This window comes from Chaetodon auriga, chromosome 4 (assembly GCF_051107435.1).
Source record: "Chaetodon auriga isolate fChaAug3 chromosome 4, fChaAug3.hap1, whole genome shotgun sequence".
Classification (NCBI taxonomy): domain Eukaryota; kingdom Metazoa; phylum Chordata; class Actinopteri; order Chaetodontiformes; family Chaetodontidae; genus Chaetodon; species Chaetodon auriga.
The window spans coordinates 5,990,610-6,012,606 of NC_135077.1; the positions used below are offsets into that span (position 1 = coordinate 5,990,610).

At 40.4% G+C, this 21,997-nt stretch overlaps 1 protein-coding gene across 1 annotated transcript; it reads left to right on the forward strand.

The window, feature by feature from the left end:
* The first annotated feature begins 3,393 nt into the window (after positions 1–3,393).
* cygb2 (cytoglobin 2) lies at positions 3,394–21,276 on the forward strand. The gene is made up of 3 exons (XM_076729368.1): positions 3,394–4,143; positions 14,570–14,801; positions 17,094–21,276. The coding sequence occupies exons 1-3, from the start codon at positions 3,944–3,946 to the stop codon at positions 17,256–17,258; spliced, it is 597 nt and encodes a 198-aa protein (XP_076585483.1). The 5' UTR covers positions 3,394–3,943; the 3' UTR covers positions 17,259–21,276.
* The last annotated feature ends 721 nt before the right edge of the window (positions 21,277–21,997 follow it).

Sequence of the window (21,997 nt, forward strand, 5' to 3'; positions counted from 1 at the left end):
GTTTCTTTTGATGTTCTAGATGCTGGAAGAGCAGAAATGTAAAGCGGGCCAGGGCTTGAGTTAAATTCAACAAGTGGCCTGAAAACCAACTCTGAGATGCTCATGTTACCATGTAAGTTATATCAAACATGGTGCGCTCGTTGTTGGCAGTTGCTTGTTTAACACGTTTTCCTAAGTGAGGTCAAACTGATTTTCATGGTTATTGATTTTAATTGTCTTACATGTGCAATACAAGTCCAAGAAGCCTGTGTTACTGTTAAATCTGTAATTCTCTAGTTCAGAAATGCTGCATTACATGTAGATCTTACTTTGCAGTATGATACAGTAAAATGAATAATTAATGCATTCTCCAAGAAGTCTAGATATAAAATATTTTTTCCTGACAAAAAAATTAAGTGTAACTTATGAGCACACAGTTGTAGAAAATTTGCCAATTTCAATTTAACATTGCGCTCAAATGCATCAGGCTCAAAATCAATGCAGCAGAACCAGAGATGTTCTGTTTTTTATGCCACATATTCCTTGTCAAAACCTGGTGCCTACATTACCCATAATGCAACTCCACTGGTGACAATTTGGTTGGACAGTTGGGTGTGTGCGAGCAAAGACGAGATTTTTGTTTTCATTTTCAAATATGTTTTCTTCAAGCTCAACTGTCGCTCACTCGAGTGACGTCACAAAAATGTCACGAAACGTCACAAACGTCACGAAAGCACAACCACGAAAAACTTTTTTTTCCACATAAGTAATAATACCTTGAGATTGTGATTGTCTTTTACGATATTTCATTCTGAACGTATGCATATTGGTTAAGTACACATAGGTTCGTGTGAGTTCCCTTGCAGCTATGTAATGTGTGCATTAGATAATCAAACACAGCTTAGTTTATTATTAGTTAGCCCTTCTCAGCTGGAAATTGAAAATGATAAATTGCACGCCTTAGTATAAGCCTCAAACATTTTTTAAAAGCAATCATCATACCACTTCACTGCCTATCACTGGAGAAATGTGACAACACAAAACTGCTTCATGTTGTTTGAAGGGCAGCAGATAGCAGAGGGCAGCAGCAGTGAAGGAAAAGCTTTGGAGATGTCCAGCTTGAGAGAGATCCAGTTGATGTTACCGGACAGCTTTCCTATGCATGTGTTAATCACATATTCACATATACTGTATGACAGTAACACGATATGTAACACAGTGCAACTGAAATTCATCCAGTTTCTAAACTCATGAGTCAAACTGATTTCTGACTGAGGTACCAAGGCATCAAGTAACTGATATTTTCTGTGTTTTCTGCCCAGTTGTCCTCATACACTCCTCCTCTATGTTCACTCATAGTATCACTTCATATATGAACCTGTTATGGACTGCCCCTCGGATTGATCGGTCAAAAAATACTAGACTGAATTTGCTTCTTTCTAAATTTGATGTCACATACGGACCATAGGCATGGATTGAGTGACAGATGCAAGATGTCTGAGTAAGTTATTTCATCTTGCCTTGACGAGTGACAGAGTGACACCCTTTGGTGTCGTGCATTTTGCAAAATGCTGTGACAGCTCCATCTCTCAATTGTTGGCTTCTCCAGTCGCCTCTGTGGCATAATAGGCCTGTCATCAGCATCGTCCTCCACCATCCCTCTTCTGCTTTTGTCTAGACAGCAGTTTATCAAACATCTCCATCTTTTCTTTTCTTTTTTTATGCGAGCACAGATAAGGAATGTCAAATGTGGCGTTTTCAATACCACAGTACCAGATTGGATATAGATAAATGTTTGACCTCCTTGGGCACTGTCTTTGTTTTGATAGACTCATGTGCTCTCTTGGAAAATCTTCATCTTCACAAGTCATTGGGACTATTTTCTTACTTTCATCAGTGGGGTCAAATGATTTCACCCATTTCCAAAACAATTCTGCTTACTTGAAATATTTTCTGCCACAGAATCAAACGTCATTCCACTTGATTTTATTTATTGGTCTGACATTTTCTTCTGTTCATTTTTCATTCTCATGCAAGTAATTTTTTATTAGAAACAGGTGAAATAGCCTGAACCCACCTGCAGATCTCATACCTGTCTGGACTCAGTAGACTCCACAGCTTCCACTGGGGACATTGAGATCATACTCACAGTAATTTTCAAGGAAAGTTTTCTAGCTGGAGTTTGGGGGATTAATTGGACTTGTGACCTCAGTATTTCTGAAGTCATGGGTACAGCTCAACTATGAGAATCAGATGTTTTTTTGGACACAATTTGGTTGTGAATAAGGTACTGAAAGAATGGACTGATTAAAATTTGATGGATTAAAACAAGATGAAATATTGTGCTCATGTAGCAGCCAGTGCATTGACAGTAATTATATTCTGATCTATTACCTTTCACATCCCAGGTCATCCCCTTTACCTGGAAAACTGTCACACAAATTCAATTAGTGAAACAGAAAATGACAATAAACAAGGTACAGACACAAGTCACAGGCAGGTAGAGATCAAATGTTATTGAAGTTACCAGGAGGTATGAGTGGTTAGATTTTTAGGTGATGATGGAACAGCACAAACAGCAAAGGCAGCCTTTCGAGGACCAGCTCTGGTTTGGAACTTGTGGAGCATTAAAACCAGCCAGTGGAGCATGTTAAATATGGAGTACCGGAGCAGCAAGGCTGATATATAAGATGGCAATTTTCCAACAGAGTATTATCAGTACCAGTGGTTATTACATTTTTCAGACAGAGGCCAACCATCGTTACCTGATAGAAAGCAGGGGTGAACATTGTAATTATCACCAGTGGTGAACCTGACGACAGGGTGGTAAATGAAATCGAGGGGTCTCAGTGGGGAGGCAGCTGCATGTCGGTATATGAAATCCCCATAATCCAGAACTGAGAGCAGAACTGGTGCGGCGAAATTGTTTTTACAAGTTAGAGGGGAGCTGCTTCTGTTTCTGTACAAGAAGCCAGGCATCTGTCACAGTTCATCAACAAGGTTTTCTACGTCATATTTAAATTCAAAATGCTTATCAAAGCAGATAGCAAGATTTTTAGATTAGCTGGTGAAAAAGGTGAATTTAATGGAAGGTTTTTAAAATATTTTGGACAAATGCAGAAGAAATTGATCTCTATAGTAATAATTTCTGCGACTGCTGTGATGCTAAAACGTGTCTCCAAAAACCACATTCAATACATCTCACTCACTGCATGTGTCAATACATGTGCTCAGACATGCAAATAGACAGTGTGTAGCTGTGTGCTGGAGGGGTTGTCAGAGGTCCTTGACGCTCACTCTCTCTCTCTCTGTCTCCTGTCTCTCCCTCTTTACCTCCAGATCTCTCCACCCCTCTCTCTCTATCTCTCTCTCTCGCTCTCTCCATTTTTCTCCCCACCCCGCTCTCATTCCATCAGGTCCTCACAACACACACACCACATCCTCTGAACGCCTCATCTCCTCCACCAGAGCGAAAGGATCAGAGAGAGGGAGAGTAGAGGTGACGGGAGAACCACAGCAGCATCACTGACAAGCATCTCCCTCACTGGGGGAGAGAGAGACAGAGAAAGGGGTGGGGGAGGAGAGGTGGAAAGAGTGAGGGGAGAAGAGGAGAAAGAGCGCAAAACAGTGAGAGAAATAAGTTTTTAGTTGGAGGGAGGACAAGTGAGGGAGAGTTTGGAGTGAGAGAGCGTGGTGTGTGGCAGTGGGGGGACTGGGAGCTTTAGCTTTATTTTCCCTCTTCTTTTATCGACTGTGAGCGCTGCCAGCCTCCTCTCTTAGCCTTCTCCCCTCCTCCTCCTCCTCCTCCTCCTCCTCCTCCTCCTCTTCTTTCTCCTCTTCTCATCCCGACATTCTCCCAGCTCCCGCCGTGGGGTCTCAGCTCTCCGTCTCCCTCCCCCCCTCCCTCGCTCCCTACCTCCCCCGGGCCCTCCTGGGAGCCTCTGGGCTGCTGCGCCGCAGGAGGATGTCTCGCAGGGAGTCTCCGCCGCCGCCCTCGCCACCTCCACCTCCGCAGCTGCTGGGAGTGCGGAGAGGAGAGGTGGAGTGCGAGGATCGTCCGGAGCGTGCCGAGCCGTTGTCCGATGCGGAGAGGGAGATCATCCAGGACACGTGGGGACATGTCTACAAGAACTGCGAGGACGTGGGGGTGTCTGTGCTCATAAGGTGAGAATGTCAAGAGGTGAAAGCAGAGGGTTTTATTGTCACTGTGAGAAACTCTCAGATGTGTGTGTGTGTGTGTGTGTGTGTGTGTGTGTGTGTGTGTAAACTTTCAAACAAGAGATCAGTGAATACATTGTTAACAGACAGATTAAGATGCTTAAGTTTGAGGCTGTGTGTTCATGTAACACTTTGCTGTTTGAGCTTTCTCCGTCTGTTGCTCTGTTTGGATGGAGATGCTTCATTCCCACACTGAATCTTGTCGAGTTCTAATAATTATCTGTGATCAATTCACTATCCAGCGCATCCTTAGATATTAGTGGTTGCAAAGTAGTCTCCTAATTTGTCCTCTGTCCCTGGAATTTTCTAATGATGTAAAAAGAGAATTACCTTGTATAAGGTCCTTCTCAGCAACCTTCCCGTTTTTATTGAAGAGATACAGAGACCACATGCAGCAAATGTGCTCAAGTGACCAGTGGAAAAAATATATATTTGAAATGTCAGAAAAACAGGCACACCTGGATAGTGCATCAAAGGTATAGATATTAGCAGTAAGAGTACGAATCGGGGAGGTTTGATACAAACCTCTGAAAGTTCAGATTTAAGAAAAATCAGATCACAAGCATTTTAAAATACAGTGACTAAAGTGAGTGACTAAAAGTTGTGAAACTTTCCTCCACACACTCCACACCTTCACCCAACATCAGTGTTCGTAACTACAGGGAAGGAATTTAATCATGTGAAAATATCTAATGTGTAATTACAAATACTATAACTTTTTCAGCAGCTATAACTGTGTTATCTGTCTGTAATGTGTTGGCCCAGTTTCCATTAATCCTTGTGGTTATGACAGGTGACATTTTGTCACACCATTACAGTATTTTTCCTTTTCTGTATAAAGGGGATCTGCTGAAATCTGGCATGAAATCAGCAGTACACAGTCTGCTAATGGTTACTGTGCTGATGTTTTGGTGATTTAATGTGTTAATGATAATGATAATGAGGCTGTAAAGGTTTCTTAATTGTTTGGTTTAGTAGCTTCTGGTGGACAAGGCCTCTTTGCCAGCTTCACATGAGAGTTTTAGGGCCATGTGGGAATGTCTCTGAAAATGTTTTTCAGCATATGTGCCCAAACAGCAGCTTTGATGAATGAATGAATGAATGAATGAGGTGCCATCTTGGAACATGATATCTATCCATGATGCAGACTAGCTATGCATTGTGTGTAATCATAGTTCTTACTTAGCTGTTTTTTGAATTAGACCTAAGTTCTTCCCAGATTGTTGTCCTCATGTTTACCAAACTCTCACCTAATCTCAACCACCTGTAACCTCAACCTCAACATAATCATTTTCATCCTTACACAGATTTCATCTCAAGGATTATATCTATCTCACGACTTCCAGACATGAACCTGATACATGCACCTCATTAATTGTGCGTCGTGCACAAACGCAGGGTCTGTCTGTGTCTGCTACTCAGAATCAAGCTGCACATTATAAAAATGTTTGGAATTTGATAACCATAGTTCAAGTTACAGAGTCTCCATAAAGGCATAAACAACAGCTTAACAGCAGCTAATAATTTTGACTCTGCTGACCTCCAGTGGTTTAACTTACAGACTTGTGCACACACATACACACACGAAGAGTGAAAGTTCATGGTTTCTGTTCTCATATGCAGTAATTCATCTGTCTTAGCACTAAGACGTGTCAGCAACAGTTGCTGACACATTATGTAGGAAACCCAGCGATAACAGAGGCTTTGTTTTGCTCAGCCACACACACACACACACACACACACACACACACACACACACACACACACACACACACACACACACACACTATGTTCTGGACCCATTTTCACTGAGCTGTGAAAAGTGTAGGGATTGAAGGAACATTGCATTCCTCTCTCATTAAGATGCTGAAGAAATACTCCATAGTCTACTGCTCCTCACACTACAGTATAAGGAGACAGCCCACGTCTTTGAGACTGTATATGTTGAATTTGTGCCTCTTGCATTTCCATTTATCTTGGATAAAATAAATGTATAGCAGACAGGTTATGCCTCATACATTTTCATCTTTGCATATACTGTAAGCACCTTGTTCTTATATTATCCATGGCTGTTGCTCAGCCGTTGCTACTGTCTTCTTAAGTTGTCAAAACATATCCATAACCATAAAGTCAAACAGTTTCTCCAAGAGCCTAATCTTCAACAGGCAGTGATTCTCTGTGAAGCTCCACTGCAAAGTGCTGCAGACCATGCAACATGGCTTGGCTGTGTTTTTCCTGCTTTTTTATTCTGCTTTAAAAAAAAAAAAAAAAAAAAGATCTATCAAAGAAAGACTTGATTTGTTTGAGTTTCCCCGGCTAAACTGTCTCAGTGTTACACTAAAAAAGCCCTCAAGGGCTTGTTAAAATGGACAGTGAGTCGTGGCAAAAAGACTGATGTGAGTGAGGCAAACTGATTTTCAGTTTGGGGGTGACGAGAATCCCTGAGGGAGAGAGTGGAAGGGGCAGAGAGCATTTTGGGTGTGTGTGTGTGTGTGTGTGTGTGTGTGTGTGTGTGTGTGTGTGTGTGTGTGTGTGTGTGTGTGTGTGTCTTGTGCTCTTATCTGTGGATGACAGCAACAAGCTTTGGCACTTAAATGTCTCCCTCCATGCCTCACTATCTGTCTTCTCCTCTGTCACCCCTTTCAAATTTCTTATATATCTCTCTTTTCCTAATTTGCCATATTTTCTCCTCCTTTCATGAAACGATATTCTTCCTTTTAAATCTCAGTTGGTTGTGGTGACTGTCAACGTTAGTTATGTCAGTGCTGCCAAGCACACTACATATCCAGTAATGTGTTTCGCTGACCCTGGTGTAGACACTTACTGACAGAGCGTAGAGCTTCTCCTAGCGAATTAAACATAACACACATAATGTGTTAACAGGGTGCAAGACAGGCAATGACAGAAAATACACAACGAGAGCTGCAAATGATGATTATTTTCATTATGAATTTAATCATAATTAGCACCTTTCACAAACACAGCCAGCTTTGGACTGCATTTATGCATCAAGGATTCATTATTTCTAACAGAGGGCCTCAATTTTGTTTTCTTGGTGTTGTTGTTGTTGTTAAAGGAATAGTTACACATTTTGGAAAATTTCCTTATTCACATACTTGCTGAAAGTTAGATGAGAAGACTGATACCAGTCACATATCTGTAGAAATTGGCTCAGAATAAAGACTGGAAACAAGGAGAAAAAGCTAGCCTGGATCTGTCCAAGGGTAATAAACTCTGCCTCTGAAGCTCAGTACTTAACATGTATACATTGTTTGTTTAATCTGTACAACACACTGTGGGGATTGTTTCTTGGCTTGGAGCAGTGACTTCCTGGACTCTCTGGTTGTGTGACAACCTCACAGTGATGACAAGAGTCTAGGAAGTTATGGTACTTTTAGGGGTATCAGAAGGGGGATTTTGTTACCTGTTCGCCCCATGTTTCCATTCTTTATGCTAAGTTAACTGCTGGCTGTAACATCATACTTACTAACATGAGAGTGGTATCAATCTACTAATCTAATTCTTGTAAAGAAAGACAAGTGTCAATATTCCTTTAAAAATTCCTCTCTGTCAGCTGTTTGTATGTTGGTATTTTGAATTTACTTCCATAACACATAATCAGTCATTTAGTGATTAGTGAAATGTGGCTATAACAATATCCCAGAGACCAAAGTGATGCTTTCAGACTGCTTTTCTCTGACCAGTGGTCTAAAACTCAATGATTTTCAGTTTGCACTCACACAAAACAAAAAAGCTGTTAATAATCTTAATGCAGAAATTATCAGTGAGTGTTGGGCATTGGTTTGATAAAATGCTTAAATGCTAAATCCATTTTCACAATTGCTCTCAAGTAATTTTCTGTCGATGTACTAATCAATTTTACTTATTTCTTTCAGCACATTGCTCTACGTTTTCAATGTTTTTTCTCTGTGTGTGCTCAAAGAGTAAGATTATCAACAGTTGGCTGGCAGTTCTGTTCAGTTCAGTTACCTAACATCACCTGAGGCTGACACTGGGTCAAAGTCTTGCACAGTTGAGATCAGTGCATAACATCCCCCATGTGAGCACGGATTTGCATTTTCATGTCAATCCATGTGCCTGGATGCATGGAGAGAATAGACAGTAACAATAGCCTCAGTTGATCTCACAATGCGTACAAATGCAATTGCACCAAAGAGTGAAAGCACCCCAGGCATCAGAAGAACAGTGCATATGGCAGCTTTGAGAATAGAATGAAACTCTACATCCATCCACTCAGACAGTACTGTTGTAGTGAGCATAAATATGTATCTAATATGTTTAAGATTATAATTTTTAACATACTCCGCATTCATTCCAAAGTAGCATCATAGTTAGCTGTTTTATAGTTTAGGAACATTTGAGAACATTAACACTAATACAGTATTCATGTAGTCTGTTTAGACTATTTAAAAAGGACAATAAAATTCATGGTTCTTCCAGCTTCCCCCTTCATGATATAATTCCCACCTTGAGCTAAATGCTAACAACAGCAACAACAGTTGACAATGACAATTTTAACATCGTGACATTTATCTCACTTTAGCTTATTGCATGCTAAGATTTGTTTATTAGCACTAAAAAAAAAAAAAAAAAACCCTCATTACAACTGAGAATGATGGAAATGTCATTAGTTTTGCAGATATTTGGTTATAAACCAAACTGGAATTGTAACCTGGTGCTTATGATGGATCAAAAGTCAAAGGATCACATGAGTTATTACAATTAATCCTCTGGGGATATGAATATCTGAACAAAATCTGATGGCAGCAACAGCTATCAGTCGTCAAGATATTTCACTCAAAACCAAACACGTCAACCTGCTGGTGGCGCTAGAGGAAAGGTCATTGGATTCATCATCTGAGAACATGACTGACTGTACAAAATGACACGGCAATCCATCCAACAGTTGTTGAGACATTTCAGATGACAGCAGGTTGACTGAAATCAGTCATTTTTGTTTTTCAATAATTAAGCCGGTGGTATGGGGTCATAGATTTTGCCTTGTGAAAAAGATGTCCTTGAAGTTTTCGGCAGTGAGGCTCAAGGTTGTTCATGCTACTCCAGAGAATTATAAAACCCTTCGAGTCTAATTAAACTGTGATTAACAAGACCCACTAATGGTGCTGCTTTGGCTTTGATGGCTTCATTTGAATGCAGAGACAGGTGCAAGAATGTGCTCAGAGCTCTCCACTTAACATCAGTACTTCTCTCACACGGGGACAGAATGTGCCTCAGCATACCTCTATATACATGGACTATTACAGTTTTGGGACATATTAAGGATCGAGTAATCACTGAATAATGATAAACCTTTAACATGTGCAGAGTCAAAACTCATTTTTTGCACCGCTCCCCTTGTCATACAGTTGGTCAGGTGAAATGATCAGGAACCAAAACCCAAATGAGTTAGTGAAATCCTTCAAACAGGCTTATTTTAACAGAACATACTATTGTTTTGGCAAAGCATTCATATCTTAAATTCTGAGGATCATGGAATCACACTTTGATGATTGGGACTTTTAGATGCTGAAACACCAAAAGCTGTAATGGGCCTGGTGATGCGCCTGTTGCATATATTCTTGTAATGCACTGCAGAACCATGTCTTGGCTGCAGGAGATTAAGCATTTATCATTCTAACACGAGAAGACAGGCACAAAAAGAATAACTTATTTTCTTCAAAGAAAACATTGGAGCAGCAGTCTGTTTTCTTAAAGCGCTGCATTTAACTTTCAAGATTCTCTAAGCAGAACAAGAGCTACTAGAAAGCCTGCATTATTCCTGTGCACGTATCGTGACAGCTGGTGGAGCCAAGCTAGGAGTGCTACAGGCAAGCTGAGCCTTTGTAGGCCTAGCATGACATAGGATCTAGGGGATGTGGATGTAGTGTAGCAGGGCGGCCGAGGGCCAAACTCCAACTGAGGAATAACTGTACGAGCAATTCTAGTCAGCTGGAACAGTGACAAGATTCAAAGTGGGTCAGAGAAGAAGTCTGCGTGTGTGTGTCTGTGTGTGTTACTCACATTGTGGGGACATAAACCTACTTACACTGTCACATTTTGGGGCCCTGCCTTCCTTATCACAAGTCCCCATAACATAGATTATAAAATAGGTTAGGTTTAGGTTAAGGTTAGGGTTAGGGTTAGGCAAGGGTACGTGTGTGTGCATACACTTGTAAATCCATCTGGTTTTCAGTCACTGTTTGTATGTCTGTAAATTTCTAATGCTGTGTCAACAATAGCAGTTTGCATTGTTGTCTGAGAGAACGGACAACACTTAATCTGTCAGATTTTAGCCCTTCAGCTCAGCTCGTGGAAACTTTCTCATAGCTCTGGTGCACATTCGCTCCTCTCTCTTACTGAGCTGCCGTGAAGTCACAGTCGGCTGTGATGAAAACTGTCAAACCTCTGAGTCAAAACAAATCTTCGTAACTAGAATCCCAAGACAATTTACATTTTCTTTGTTTATCTCTCCTCTTACATCTACCAGGGTGGTTTAAGAATGGAATTTACTACATATGCACCTAAAATAACCTTGGTTTTACCCACTGGGCAGACCTCAAACACAATCCACACGTCTCCAATGAGTTTTGAAAAACTTTGGGTTGAAGCTTGGCAAGGACCAGTTATTTTCACTGTTGGACAACAGCTGAAGCTGTTTCATTTGCTGGTTCTAGCTTTTTAAATGTAAGAATTTGCCATTTATGATAGTGAATGAAGACTCTTTGGGTTTGGATTGTTGGTTGGACCAAAGGACAATGTTCTGACAAATAATTAGCAGATTAGTGAACAATGACAATAACTGTTTGTTGCAGTCCTAATGTCAAGACAGGTTAGCTGTATATTCTTTTATTTTTTTAATTTACTTTCTCACAAACAACCTACTGAATACAAGTGTTCACTTTAAGGCACACTAGCAGCACGGCTCTGAGGATGGCAATGTCTGTGTCTTGGTCCACCATTTTGGTCTAAACTGAAATCTCCACAACTGTTGGGTTGCCATTAAATTTTGTACAAATATTCATTGTTCCCAGAGGATTTTTTTTTAATGCACACTTATGTTGGCAGTTGTACATGTTGGTCTCATGTCTGATGAGGCTCCCGATTCACTTTTACAAAAATGAGAGTCTTACTAGGTTTGAGCTTGGTACATTTCTGTTCTTCTATGACCCACATGCATAAGTCTGAACTGAATGTCAAATTAAGGTGAAAGGTGCAGTAACACATGGTTTTATCTAACCAAATCAAATGTCCGTCTGCTGCCTTCAACAGTGATCATTATTTGAAGTTTCAATTGATTAAATTCATGCTACAATGTGAACAACCATCCTGCGCCTTTCAGTAAATTTCAGTGAAGTAATAGTACTTACAAACACGAGTAGGACATTGTGGAAGCCAAAACAAAACAAAAGAGGCTTTTAATCTGTTTAATACTGAGCCTTCAGTAGGTGTATTTCAGCCTGATGCACTCACATAAACAGCAGCAGACAGGCTTGAAAATTAACCCTGCTCCTCAGCACACCTGCATCCAATTACACTCAAAGGGAATGATTAATCTTAACTAGCAGGCCCTCATCGCTGCTGCACTAAAGGATTCTGCCAGGCACCTCCTGTCACACTGATGCTGCAGAGGTGGATTACACACTTTACAGACATGAAAAAGCGCACGTGTGTGTGTGTCTGTGTGTGTGTGTGAACCACACTTTAGTCAAAACCTACTTACTAAGGAAGAATTTAAGGCATCTGTGCATGACTCTGTATCCTCGACCCATCGGTCTCTTGGCTATATTCTTATTTTTCAAGCATGACTTCTCATATGCTTTGATCAAGTGCGTGGTTCTCATTATTATAGATGTCCACTGGCCTTATTACGAGCATGTAATAGGATTTCTCTCAGTTAAGCCTGTGAGATGTCATAGCTCTCTTGTGGGATATTTTTGCCAGCGACATTTCAAGAATAAATGGTGACAACAATGTTAAGCATAACTGTCTTTTTTGTTCGTATAATGTGTTTGTGGTCTTACTGCTTTGCTCCATCTCCTGTCTATGTTCAGTATTTTAGATCGTCTTTCTTCTTGGATTTTTTTTTTTTTAAATTCCTCAAAAAATACAGTACACAACCAGAAAATTATACACAGCAGGACTATTTTTCCCTCTGCTCATTTGTTATTCCTCCTCTCACTTTTCTCAGCCATTCTTCACTGCAAACCACCGAAGAAAAAAGCAACCAGCAACAGCCAAGACAATAAAAAACATAACATAAACTCATTTTGAACTATTGTCACATCATCAGTGTTTGATTTCTGCTCTAATTACCCAGCCTATTCGTCTCTATTCTGAAAAAGACGATTTTAAGAGGATTTTATAAAGTTTACCAATTGAATTGCAAGTGCTGTTGCTCAGCAGAGGTCATAGATGAATTCATGCCTCATCTTAAAGTGTTTTTTTTTTTTTTTTCTGATATCTTGCCTTCAATAGATTGTTTTCAGCAGAGACACAGACAGGAAGCATGGTGGGAGAGAGGAGTATGACATGCATCAAAGGTTCTCAGCTGGCACCCAACCAAGGAAATTGCGATTCTGTGTTTTGTGTCCTCGGGCCATCAGGACACCCACTTAATCATATTTTCTTAAAGACCTGTCTTTGATCCACAGGGTCTTCAGCAATCAAAAGTTTGTGCAAATTTCTCACTGAAAGGTTATTTATCTACACAAGAATCAAAGTTTGCAAGAAAAAAAAAAACAGCTCTTTTAAATGTGGAAGTTTCTCCTTTGTAGAAGATTAATTAAATGCCCTTTCTGAATATTGAAATTCAATGGCATGACCTTGTTTTTAATTCTGCTTCTGTCAAATAATTTTATCAGAAGATTAAAATTAGAAAGTGGAGGAGTGTTTTGTTTGGCGACCTTAGTTCAGGTATCAGCATCCAACCATCGCTGACATATCATAATTGCAGCTCAGATTCCCTGCTCAACCAACCAACGTGCTCAAGCCTTTGAGAAACAAGATAAAACAAGAAAAAGTGTCTACAGTCACACTAGCTTCTCTGTCAGACTGTATGTAGGCACAGCATGCTTTCATCTAAATTCCAATACAGCCAAGTTTAGTTGTTTAGTTGCTGATACAATAAAATATTGAGGATTTTTTAAAGCGATATTTTTGTAATATTGGTAACAGTTGCTGTGTTGTGTGGTGGTGCCATCCCGAGGCGTGAGTTGTAGGTTTTCTGCTTTTGATTATCAGGAGCTGCATTGTTAGTACCTGTATTGTTGTTCCAAATTGGCTGGTTTACGCTACAATGGAGTTCATGTAATGCTGTTTGCAGTGAGAGAGGCTGTACAGGAATCCTTTGGATTTAGTCCCTCTGAATTGGTATTTGCTCATTGGCCTGCTGCTCAAAAGAAGATGATGGGCTGGTGTGATGGGAAAGTTCATGGCAGAATTTGTGGCCCGGGTGATAAAGTTCTGGTTTTATTACCAGTCCCTTGTTCCAGTCTCTCCCAGGCTCACTTTAGAGGCTCGTATTTTGCTCAAAAGAAAATAAGTGACTGTGATTATCTCATTGCTTCCCCAGACTGGAATCTAAGGAGCAGGCTGTGTCACATTAACATGTTTAAACCGTATCATGAATATCCAGTTCTGCACTTGTTAATTCTGTCATGCCCTCTGTGGAGCTGTCTAGTGCTGATCTTTGCAAGTCTGTCTCTGTTCCTGTGTGGTGGTGCTATTCAGCACTGAAAGTGTTGGACCTGCTGTAACCTTGTGGCACTGACCATCTGAAGCAGTGGTGCAGGGGAGGTTGCAAAACTTACCTGATCCACCGCCAATTGTACAACATGCATTTCATTTTAATCCTGAAAAGATGAGATTTCAGCATTTAAGACACCTGATGACTTTTTTGCAGTATACAGTGTTGGCCTTTGGGATGTACAACGTGCCTGCTAGATTTCAAAGGCTGGTAAATTAGTTGGTAAATTACTCTGGTTCTTGGCAAAGCCACATCCAGCAGATACAGGAGGTGTTTGACTGGTTAAGCAAAGCAAACCTGACAATCAATTTGCCAAAAAGTCTTATTGGTGAAGCAAACGTGGTCTGTCTGGGAAAAGAAATGAGCCAGGTTGAGGCATGTTTGGTCCAGTCTTAGGTGGAGGCATTCTGCATTCCCAGTTCCTGGTTCCAGATGTGACTGCACTGTTTTGTGGGATTGGCTATTGAATTCTGTTGTTGCAACACCATTAACTGACCTGTTAAGCCCAAAGGTTCATTTGTGTGGTCTGACAGTTGTCAACATGCTTTTCAGCAAAGTAATTTTGCTTTCAAATTTTCTAAATCTAAAATATATTTGCCTCTGTAGGTTCTTTGTTAACTTTCCATCGGCCAAACAGTACTTCAGTCAGTTCCAGGACATGGAGGATCCCGAGGAGATGGAGCGAAGCAGCCAACTTCGGCACCATGCTCGTAGAGTGATGAATGCCATCAATAGTGTGGTGGAGAACCTCCATGATCCAGAGAAAGTGTCTTCAGTGCTGGCTCTGGTGGGAAAGGCTCATGCTATCAAACACAAGGTGGAACCCATGTACTTCAAGGTAACTTCATTGAACAGCCCACTTTCTGATACCAACAGTCTTTTATTCATCTGTAATGTCCAGGAGTTACTTTATGGTGAAGGATATAAGTTGACCTCTTTGGTGCATCAGTCTGTCAGACTGCCACATTCTGCTTTACTTTGCTCAGGGATTTTCTATATTCCCCAGAATTGCCCTCAACAGTCCTCAACAGGTACATTCCCACAAGGATTGTTTAATTGGTTGGAGGCGTGTTGCTTTCTAGTTGTGGCTACTTGATTGCTTCAGACTGTGTCGTGAAAGATAATTGTCAAGTTCTCTCTTTCCAAGATAAGTAGCACAGTAGAATTATTTTTTGTGCTTCAGCAGCTCCTTGAATTATCAAAGTACCCCATTATCACGCCAAATGTTCTTTTTAGCAGTCGAGTATCACAAGGGATTCTACTGCCCATTTATATTTACTCAGGCCAAAAAGCCATATTCCTATTTTGCTGTTATATATTTTTTATGTCTCAAATTGGCTATTACTTGTTAGCACCTGCACGCATACATATATTGAATTGCTATGAAGCCACATCTCGTTTAAAGCAAGCCTAGAAATCATACTTTACTCAGCCAAAACGAATGTCGAAGAGTTTTATGGGGCAAACAGCACATTTCACAGATGTTTCCTATAATGTAACAGGCAAAATGTAACCACATGACAGAAAAACTGTGCATACATAGTAAGTGCAGTTCAGGAATCCATCTCACCTAACTTTCAAGAGTAAGTTACAGTAATATCAGAGGAAAAGCATTTCTTTGCAGCCATTTCTTGTTTAAGGATTGAAGTCTTTTGCACCTCATCACTGATGCTGGGTGTGGTCAGGAATGCGCTCTGCTGCAACTGTAACCCCTGCAAGAGTGACGTCACACTGTGCTGACTTAATCAGTCACTCACTGAAATATGAATTACAACTTTTTGTGTAAAAACATGCACAAATGTTACAGCAAACCACAATTATGTTTTGCTATGATAATACAGCGAAGAACTACAAAGAATACTGGAGCAGCCTGTAGTGATACAAAGTGGTATACAAAAAGTAATAAAGTAGTTCATAATTTCTTTATAATAATGGGCAAAATAGTATATGAGCTGTGATCATGAATATAAGACGACAGGTATTAATTAAAGGGAAAAGTACCGTATATCAGCTAATTACAGAAAAAAGTGTTAAAGTTGTCAAAATTAATAAATGTTAGACTCGTTTTATTTGCTGGAAAGAAAAAAATGACGTAAAAATGTTTAAGATGCTTAACGTGTTTAATTTAGACCATATGGTTGCATAATTTTCAATGTGAAACTCCAATATGATCCCCTCTTCATCTGATTGAAGAGGGGAAGCATATGCTTCCTCTCTTCAAGTCTTTTGAATGTCATCTGCAGTTGGTTCATAAATGCAGCTGTGAGGAGAACACATTTCCGCCATTTAAGCATCCTCTACTGGCATCCGATTGCCTTTAGAATGCATTTTAAGATTTAATTGATCACTTTGTGAATTAATCATTAAATGGATTAGCCCCACTGTGTATTCCCTGAACTCTTAACCCATATGCACAGTGGTGCATGGAGTATGTTTTTTTTGTGACACACTAACAACAGGTAGTTGTACAGGTGGACGTTACGATCTCCCCCTCCATATGACCACAACGTAAACCGTCTCTCCATTACAACTAAGCGACTCCATCCACTAAGGAAGGCCATAAGAAACACCAAGTAAATGGATTTTGTGTTGAGAACTTCTCTTCCAAGAGGCAATTTATTCTTTTTCCATTTTGTAATGGTTTTATTGCCAGTCAAACATGAGAATTAAGGGGGTTTACATGTCCTCAGTTCAAATGAATAGTGTTTCATTGCTGTAGCTTTAACGTCACTGCTCATCTACCACATTTAAATGCACATTTCCCTCTTTTATTTTGCATTTCCTTTATATCTACCACATTTTCTTTCCCTACCTATGTTGTCCTTTCTCTCTACTCTGTCATTTCCATTCCCTTTGTATGGCCTGTCCACCCACTGCTTTCATGTTTTACTGCTATCATTTTCAATTCTCGCCTGCCTCGCCCACTTTTCTGTAACAGTGAATTGGACTCTTTATTTCCACCACTCTGCTCTCACTTTACCTACTGAATTTAATTCTCTGCATTGCTCCCTCAGCCTTCCACCTGCCATTATCTTGATTCCCACTATTTCACTCTTCCTATCCCCCTCTCTCTCTCATTCCATTTCCCTGCCCTGCCCTGAAGTTTCTTTCTCACCCTTCTTCCCCCCAGATCCTGAGTGGTGTGATGCTAGAGGTGTTGTCTGAAGATTTCCCAGAGTTCTTCACGGCAGAGGTGCAGCTGGTGTGGGCCAAACTGATGGGAGCGGTGTACTGGCATGTGACAGGGGCCTACACTGACGTGGGCTGGCTCCAGGTCTCCAGCTCAGCGGTGTGAAGAGTTTGGAAGAAGAGGCGGTAAACGAATTTCATTTGCAAGGAGTTTGCAAGGATGGTTCACAGATATGGATCAGATTAAAGTGGTAATCCGTGCAAGACTGTACTTTGTTTTAGTGACATTTTGGTGCTAAACCTTCAATGCTGTGGTGTTTCTACATCGCACTTCCCAGAGATCACGTGGACACCAAACAATGTAACCAGGCAACATTTAACTTTTCCCCTAATGAAGTTTTAGCTAATGTAATTGGTGCTTTGGCTGTGATTTTAGCCGCGGAGGTTAGCGCTGCTAATGCTAACCATCCAGGTCTTGTTTATTCCAAACAAACTACTGTTACTGCTAAAGTCGCACGGCATGGGATTTTCCCCATTAAAGAGCTACCAAGTTCTTCGGCAAGCAAATCCCAAAGCTTTAATAAACTGGTTGATTTAATTACTGTTCTGTTACATTCATTGACAGTTGACCCTTTGCTAAGCCCTGTCCCCCTTAGTTGCTGCGAGGCCTGTCAAAAGTTTGAATCCAACTCGCCACATATGCAGTTTACAGTGATAATGGTGGTAGGTTAGCTACTCAAAACTCATAGTAATCTTTGAAACAGTGGTTACTTGATTTCAGACCGATGTAAGCTCTTTATTTCTTGCCAAACACTGTCAGTTTTGCCACCCGTAATAAGAACTGTTGCTAGACGTTTTCTCCTCTATTGCTAGTTACCCAATCAATGTTAAGTAGTTATTAGATAATGCTGTCTCCAACCAACTGGTTTTTACCAAAACCCTGTAAAAGGGTCTTAAATAAGCACTTGAAGGCAACATAACAGCTACATGATGTTAAGCTAATAGCATAAATCTACATATCCTAAATAAAAAGAGAACATCTCGACCATTTGAATTATGAAACACTTGGAAACAAAGGAGCAGTGTTGTCCATATATTGCAGTGTAGCTAGTTTGTTCGAGTATTATTGTACACTACAGTAAGTTTGCATGGGTAATGCTACATGATGAATGTGTCGGTCCTGAACGGGGCTTTTTAATAACCCCTCAAAGTTAACTCCTGGAATACTCTGTAGTCTTGGAAATAACACTGGGGAAGGTTACTACTCGTCAGCTAGTTAGCTGGACATGACAAATACACTATTATTCTTCAGCACCGGTCTTGTACTTTTTCTTGTATTTTTTTGAGCGATGAGCTTCCAGATAAGCTAAGGTTATGTTGGACGATCATTGTTCAGGGTAGGCTTTAAGTGAATGGTCAGCTGGGAATGACAGAAACAGACATTTATTTATACGAAAATCTTGCGGATTACTACTTTACAGAGTTCATATCTGTGGAGACCTGCAGTGAGAGAATCATCTTCCGGCTAAGCCGCACAAATGAATACACCTCATGATATTTTGAGAGAGGAAATTAAGAAATGTTTTGACAAGAAATGATTCATAAGCTCTGAGAGGGGGCAGTTAGTTGTTGAAGCCCCGGCTATGGGACCATGGAGCTGCTGACTGTTAATAGATTCTCTTTGTGTCCTACTACAGTATATCCTCATGTTCAGGGGACCTACTCCCCTTTCTCTCTCTATTGATGCATTACGTGCTCTTAATGTCTTGTTCAACTTTTCAAAGGTGTTGTTTGTATAAGTGTACAGTGGGCAAGTGTGCATACTCTTCTGCCTTTGTTTACAACTCATTGACACATTGATCTGCTGACGTGTTTTAAAGAGGCCTGTTTTTTTTTTTTCTTTGCTAAAAGTCTTGGACTAGCAGCAATGCTTTCAGTCTTTATTTGCCTATCACTTTCGTTACACAAACACTTACAACATGGTGAAAGTGAGATGGAAAATATCAGCATGTGTACATAATCAGCAACCACACATGTAAACATCCACACAGGCATGCTATAAGACCTCCTCTATGCTAATATTTACAGCACTGTCAGTTGGTTTACCTCTCCAAAACCCCATCAGAGAGACATGCTCCATTAAGGGCTTTAGAAAGTCACGCCGGAGGTCTATGAGAAGCATATCAGCTTTAGAAGTGCCAGCTGTCTTTTTCTTTAGATCTCTGACCCATCGAGCACAATGTAATTATTCCACAGTTCCTCTCTAAACTCAAATCCCGACATATTCAGCCATCCGCTGCTCCTCAAATGTGCTGCACACGCTCAAACTAACTTTCTTTACCTGACTTAACCTCATCGTCTCATCACCTGTGCTTCAGTAGTCAGAGTCTTTGGACTGCATGCACTCCGGCTAGCAGTCCCCATCTGCGAGTCTCTCTCTAGTCAATTCCCAAACATACGGAGCAAATCTGCTTAGGATGGACATTTGATCCAATCATCAGTTTGCATCTGCTGCAATGATGTCCTGTATCTCCCATCTGACCCTCCTTGGCATCGGCATCTGGCATTAATGAGGAAGTAATGAGTCTCCTCTCCTCCTCATTTGGTCATTCATCTACTGTAACTTCCCATTGCCTCCTTTAGGACAGCGTCACTGAGAGCAAAAACAATTATGACAGGACAGATGGTCATAAACCCGCCACACCATGTCAGCCATTCACAACAGTGCTTTCTAAAAATGTCTTTCATGTTCTTGAAGGAAAATGAGTTTGACACTGTTACAATAAACATAAACAGCAGAAATAAAGCGACTTCCTTTACACATTGTGTCGTGACTTGTAAACCAAAATGCAAAAAAAAAAAATGCTTTGCAAATAAATTTTTTATCTTGATACACCAAACTCCGAGAAAATGACTGTGATGGATGGAAACATGCATTAATTCACATTTTCCTGTTTTAGTATTATAGAGTATTAAACATACTGGATGGGTTGCTGCATTTTCTGACAGATTTATCCAGCGTGAATTACAACATAATTAGCATCTGCTGTGAAAAAAATAAAGAAATGTTTCTATTTTACGTAACAAATTAATTTAACGGGAGATCTCGAGACAGCAGAGTCAAAACAATGATTGAAACAATTCGAACAACTACAGCCGCTCTTGGCTTCCCTGTCTGTAAAACCGGCCATTTGGATTCAACTTGCAGTCAAGTTTACTGAGAGCTCTCATTAAACAGTTTCCTTTTCAAGTAGAACTGGAGCATCCTAAGCCTCTGTCACACAGTGATCAGTCAGACAAGTGGATAAAATACACACAATACTCAAACAACCCACTTTGGCTGAAATAGCTCTGGAGACAGTAAAGCTGTTGTCATAAATGACCCGTTTCAAAATACACATCAGCCCTATTCTTTGCCCGCCGTCTGACGTCAGCGTCACTCTGAGGTCAGACCTCAACCAGCCTGAGGTTCGGGAGTATTTTTGTTAAGCAGCCTTCCTCAGACATCTTGTTTATTAAACACTGTGTGGTGCGAAACCCATCTGCAAACACACACACGCCATCGACATGTACCGTTTCTCTGGCTACGCTGCAGGCTTCGTGTTCTTCTTCGTCTATATACAGCATGTTCCTCGTCACAGTATAAACACACACACACACACGCACTTATATATGTGCAAACACATCCCATTGATTCTCAGTCAGTGGCTTCCTTTATCACTTTATTTACTGACACAGACACATGGCCTTGCATTAAACTGGCCCGAGTCGGGCATGTCCTTGCATACCAAGTATACAACAGCAGGACTTAATCCGATATATATTTTCTATGATTTGAAGATGAACATTGGACGAACGCTCATCAATTCACTTCACTCATTCATTCTCTTTCAGCAAATAAGGGCATCACAGCACATGTGGAACTATGTGTTTTTGTTGTGAAATGTTTCCGTCTATCAGTTGAAAAGTTAGGACTTTATATTTTTCTAAATATACCTGAGAAGGATTCTATGTATTTGAATACTGTATATGAATATGTCATTGTATACTGCGTTGTTGGTGGGAGCGAGTGCAGTTGCTTTGTAGTGTTTTGAGCATGTTTGCACAGCCTACCACAGACTTGTACCTTCGCAGACCTGGTGAAAATCAATTATGACCGTCAATAAAATATACTTGTAAATTTGTCTCTGTCCAGTGACGTTTTTTTTTTTAACAATGCTTTAGATTTGATAGGTGATCCAGAGGTGACATCTAGGTCTAGTTCTTCCAGCACTTAGAGTTTATGTCTGTTCAGAGTCAGACTAACCAGAAATATCACTGATGAAATGAAGAGCACTGCAGTTAGGTGACAGAGTCCATGCTCACCAGAAAATCTTACATCCAGGTTACATCACCTGGAAAAAAATGTTTGCATTTACACTTTCGACTGAATTGAAACGAGGACAAGAGCTCCTCAATCATCAATATTTCAAGTAACAGATCACATTAAAATTAGTTACTTACCACTTAAAATGTGTTAATGTGTTTCTATTTTTGAGAACAGACACAAAGCAAGGAATTAAAACAAGGTTATGGTCCAGCTGAACTTGAACTGAATGCTTTTCACTTTTTTGTGTGAGGAAATAAAAACCGTAATGAGGCTGCAGCTGTTGTGCTTATTCTTCAATTTTTCGAAAGACCTTTAAACCATTTATAGAAACTGTGTCAAATATTGTTTCCCATGGCAGTGTTCCACTAACGTCAAGAGGCTGTCAGCTTTTCTGGTATGCTCCCGACGTGAGCCTGACAGCTTGACAATCTGACATTTATTTCTCTGCTTTCAAAACACACGTAGCATTAATTTGGTCCCATCACCAATTCAAGACATTGGTGTGTTTGCAATGTTCAACGTTTTCGAGGACTGTA

Bases quoted from the DNA above. Each gene is read 5' to 3' on its own strand.
- cygb2 (XM_076729368.1), top strand. From the start codon at position 3,944: ATGTCTCGCAGGGAGTCTCCGCCGCCGCCCTCGCCACCTCCACCTCCG. The intron at 4,144-14,569 runs GTGAGAATGTCA...TTGCCTCTGTAG, and splicing joins GGGGTGTCTGTGCTCATAAG to GTTCTTTGTTAACTTTCCAT. The intron at 14,802-17,093 runs GTAACTTCATTG...TCTTCCCCCCAG, and splicing joins TGGAACCCATGTACTTCAAG to ATCCTGAGTGGTGTGATGCT.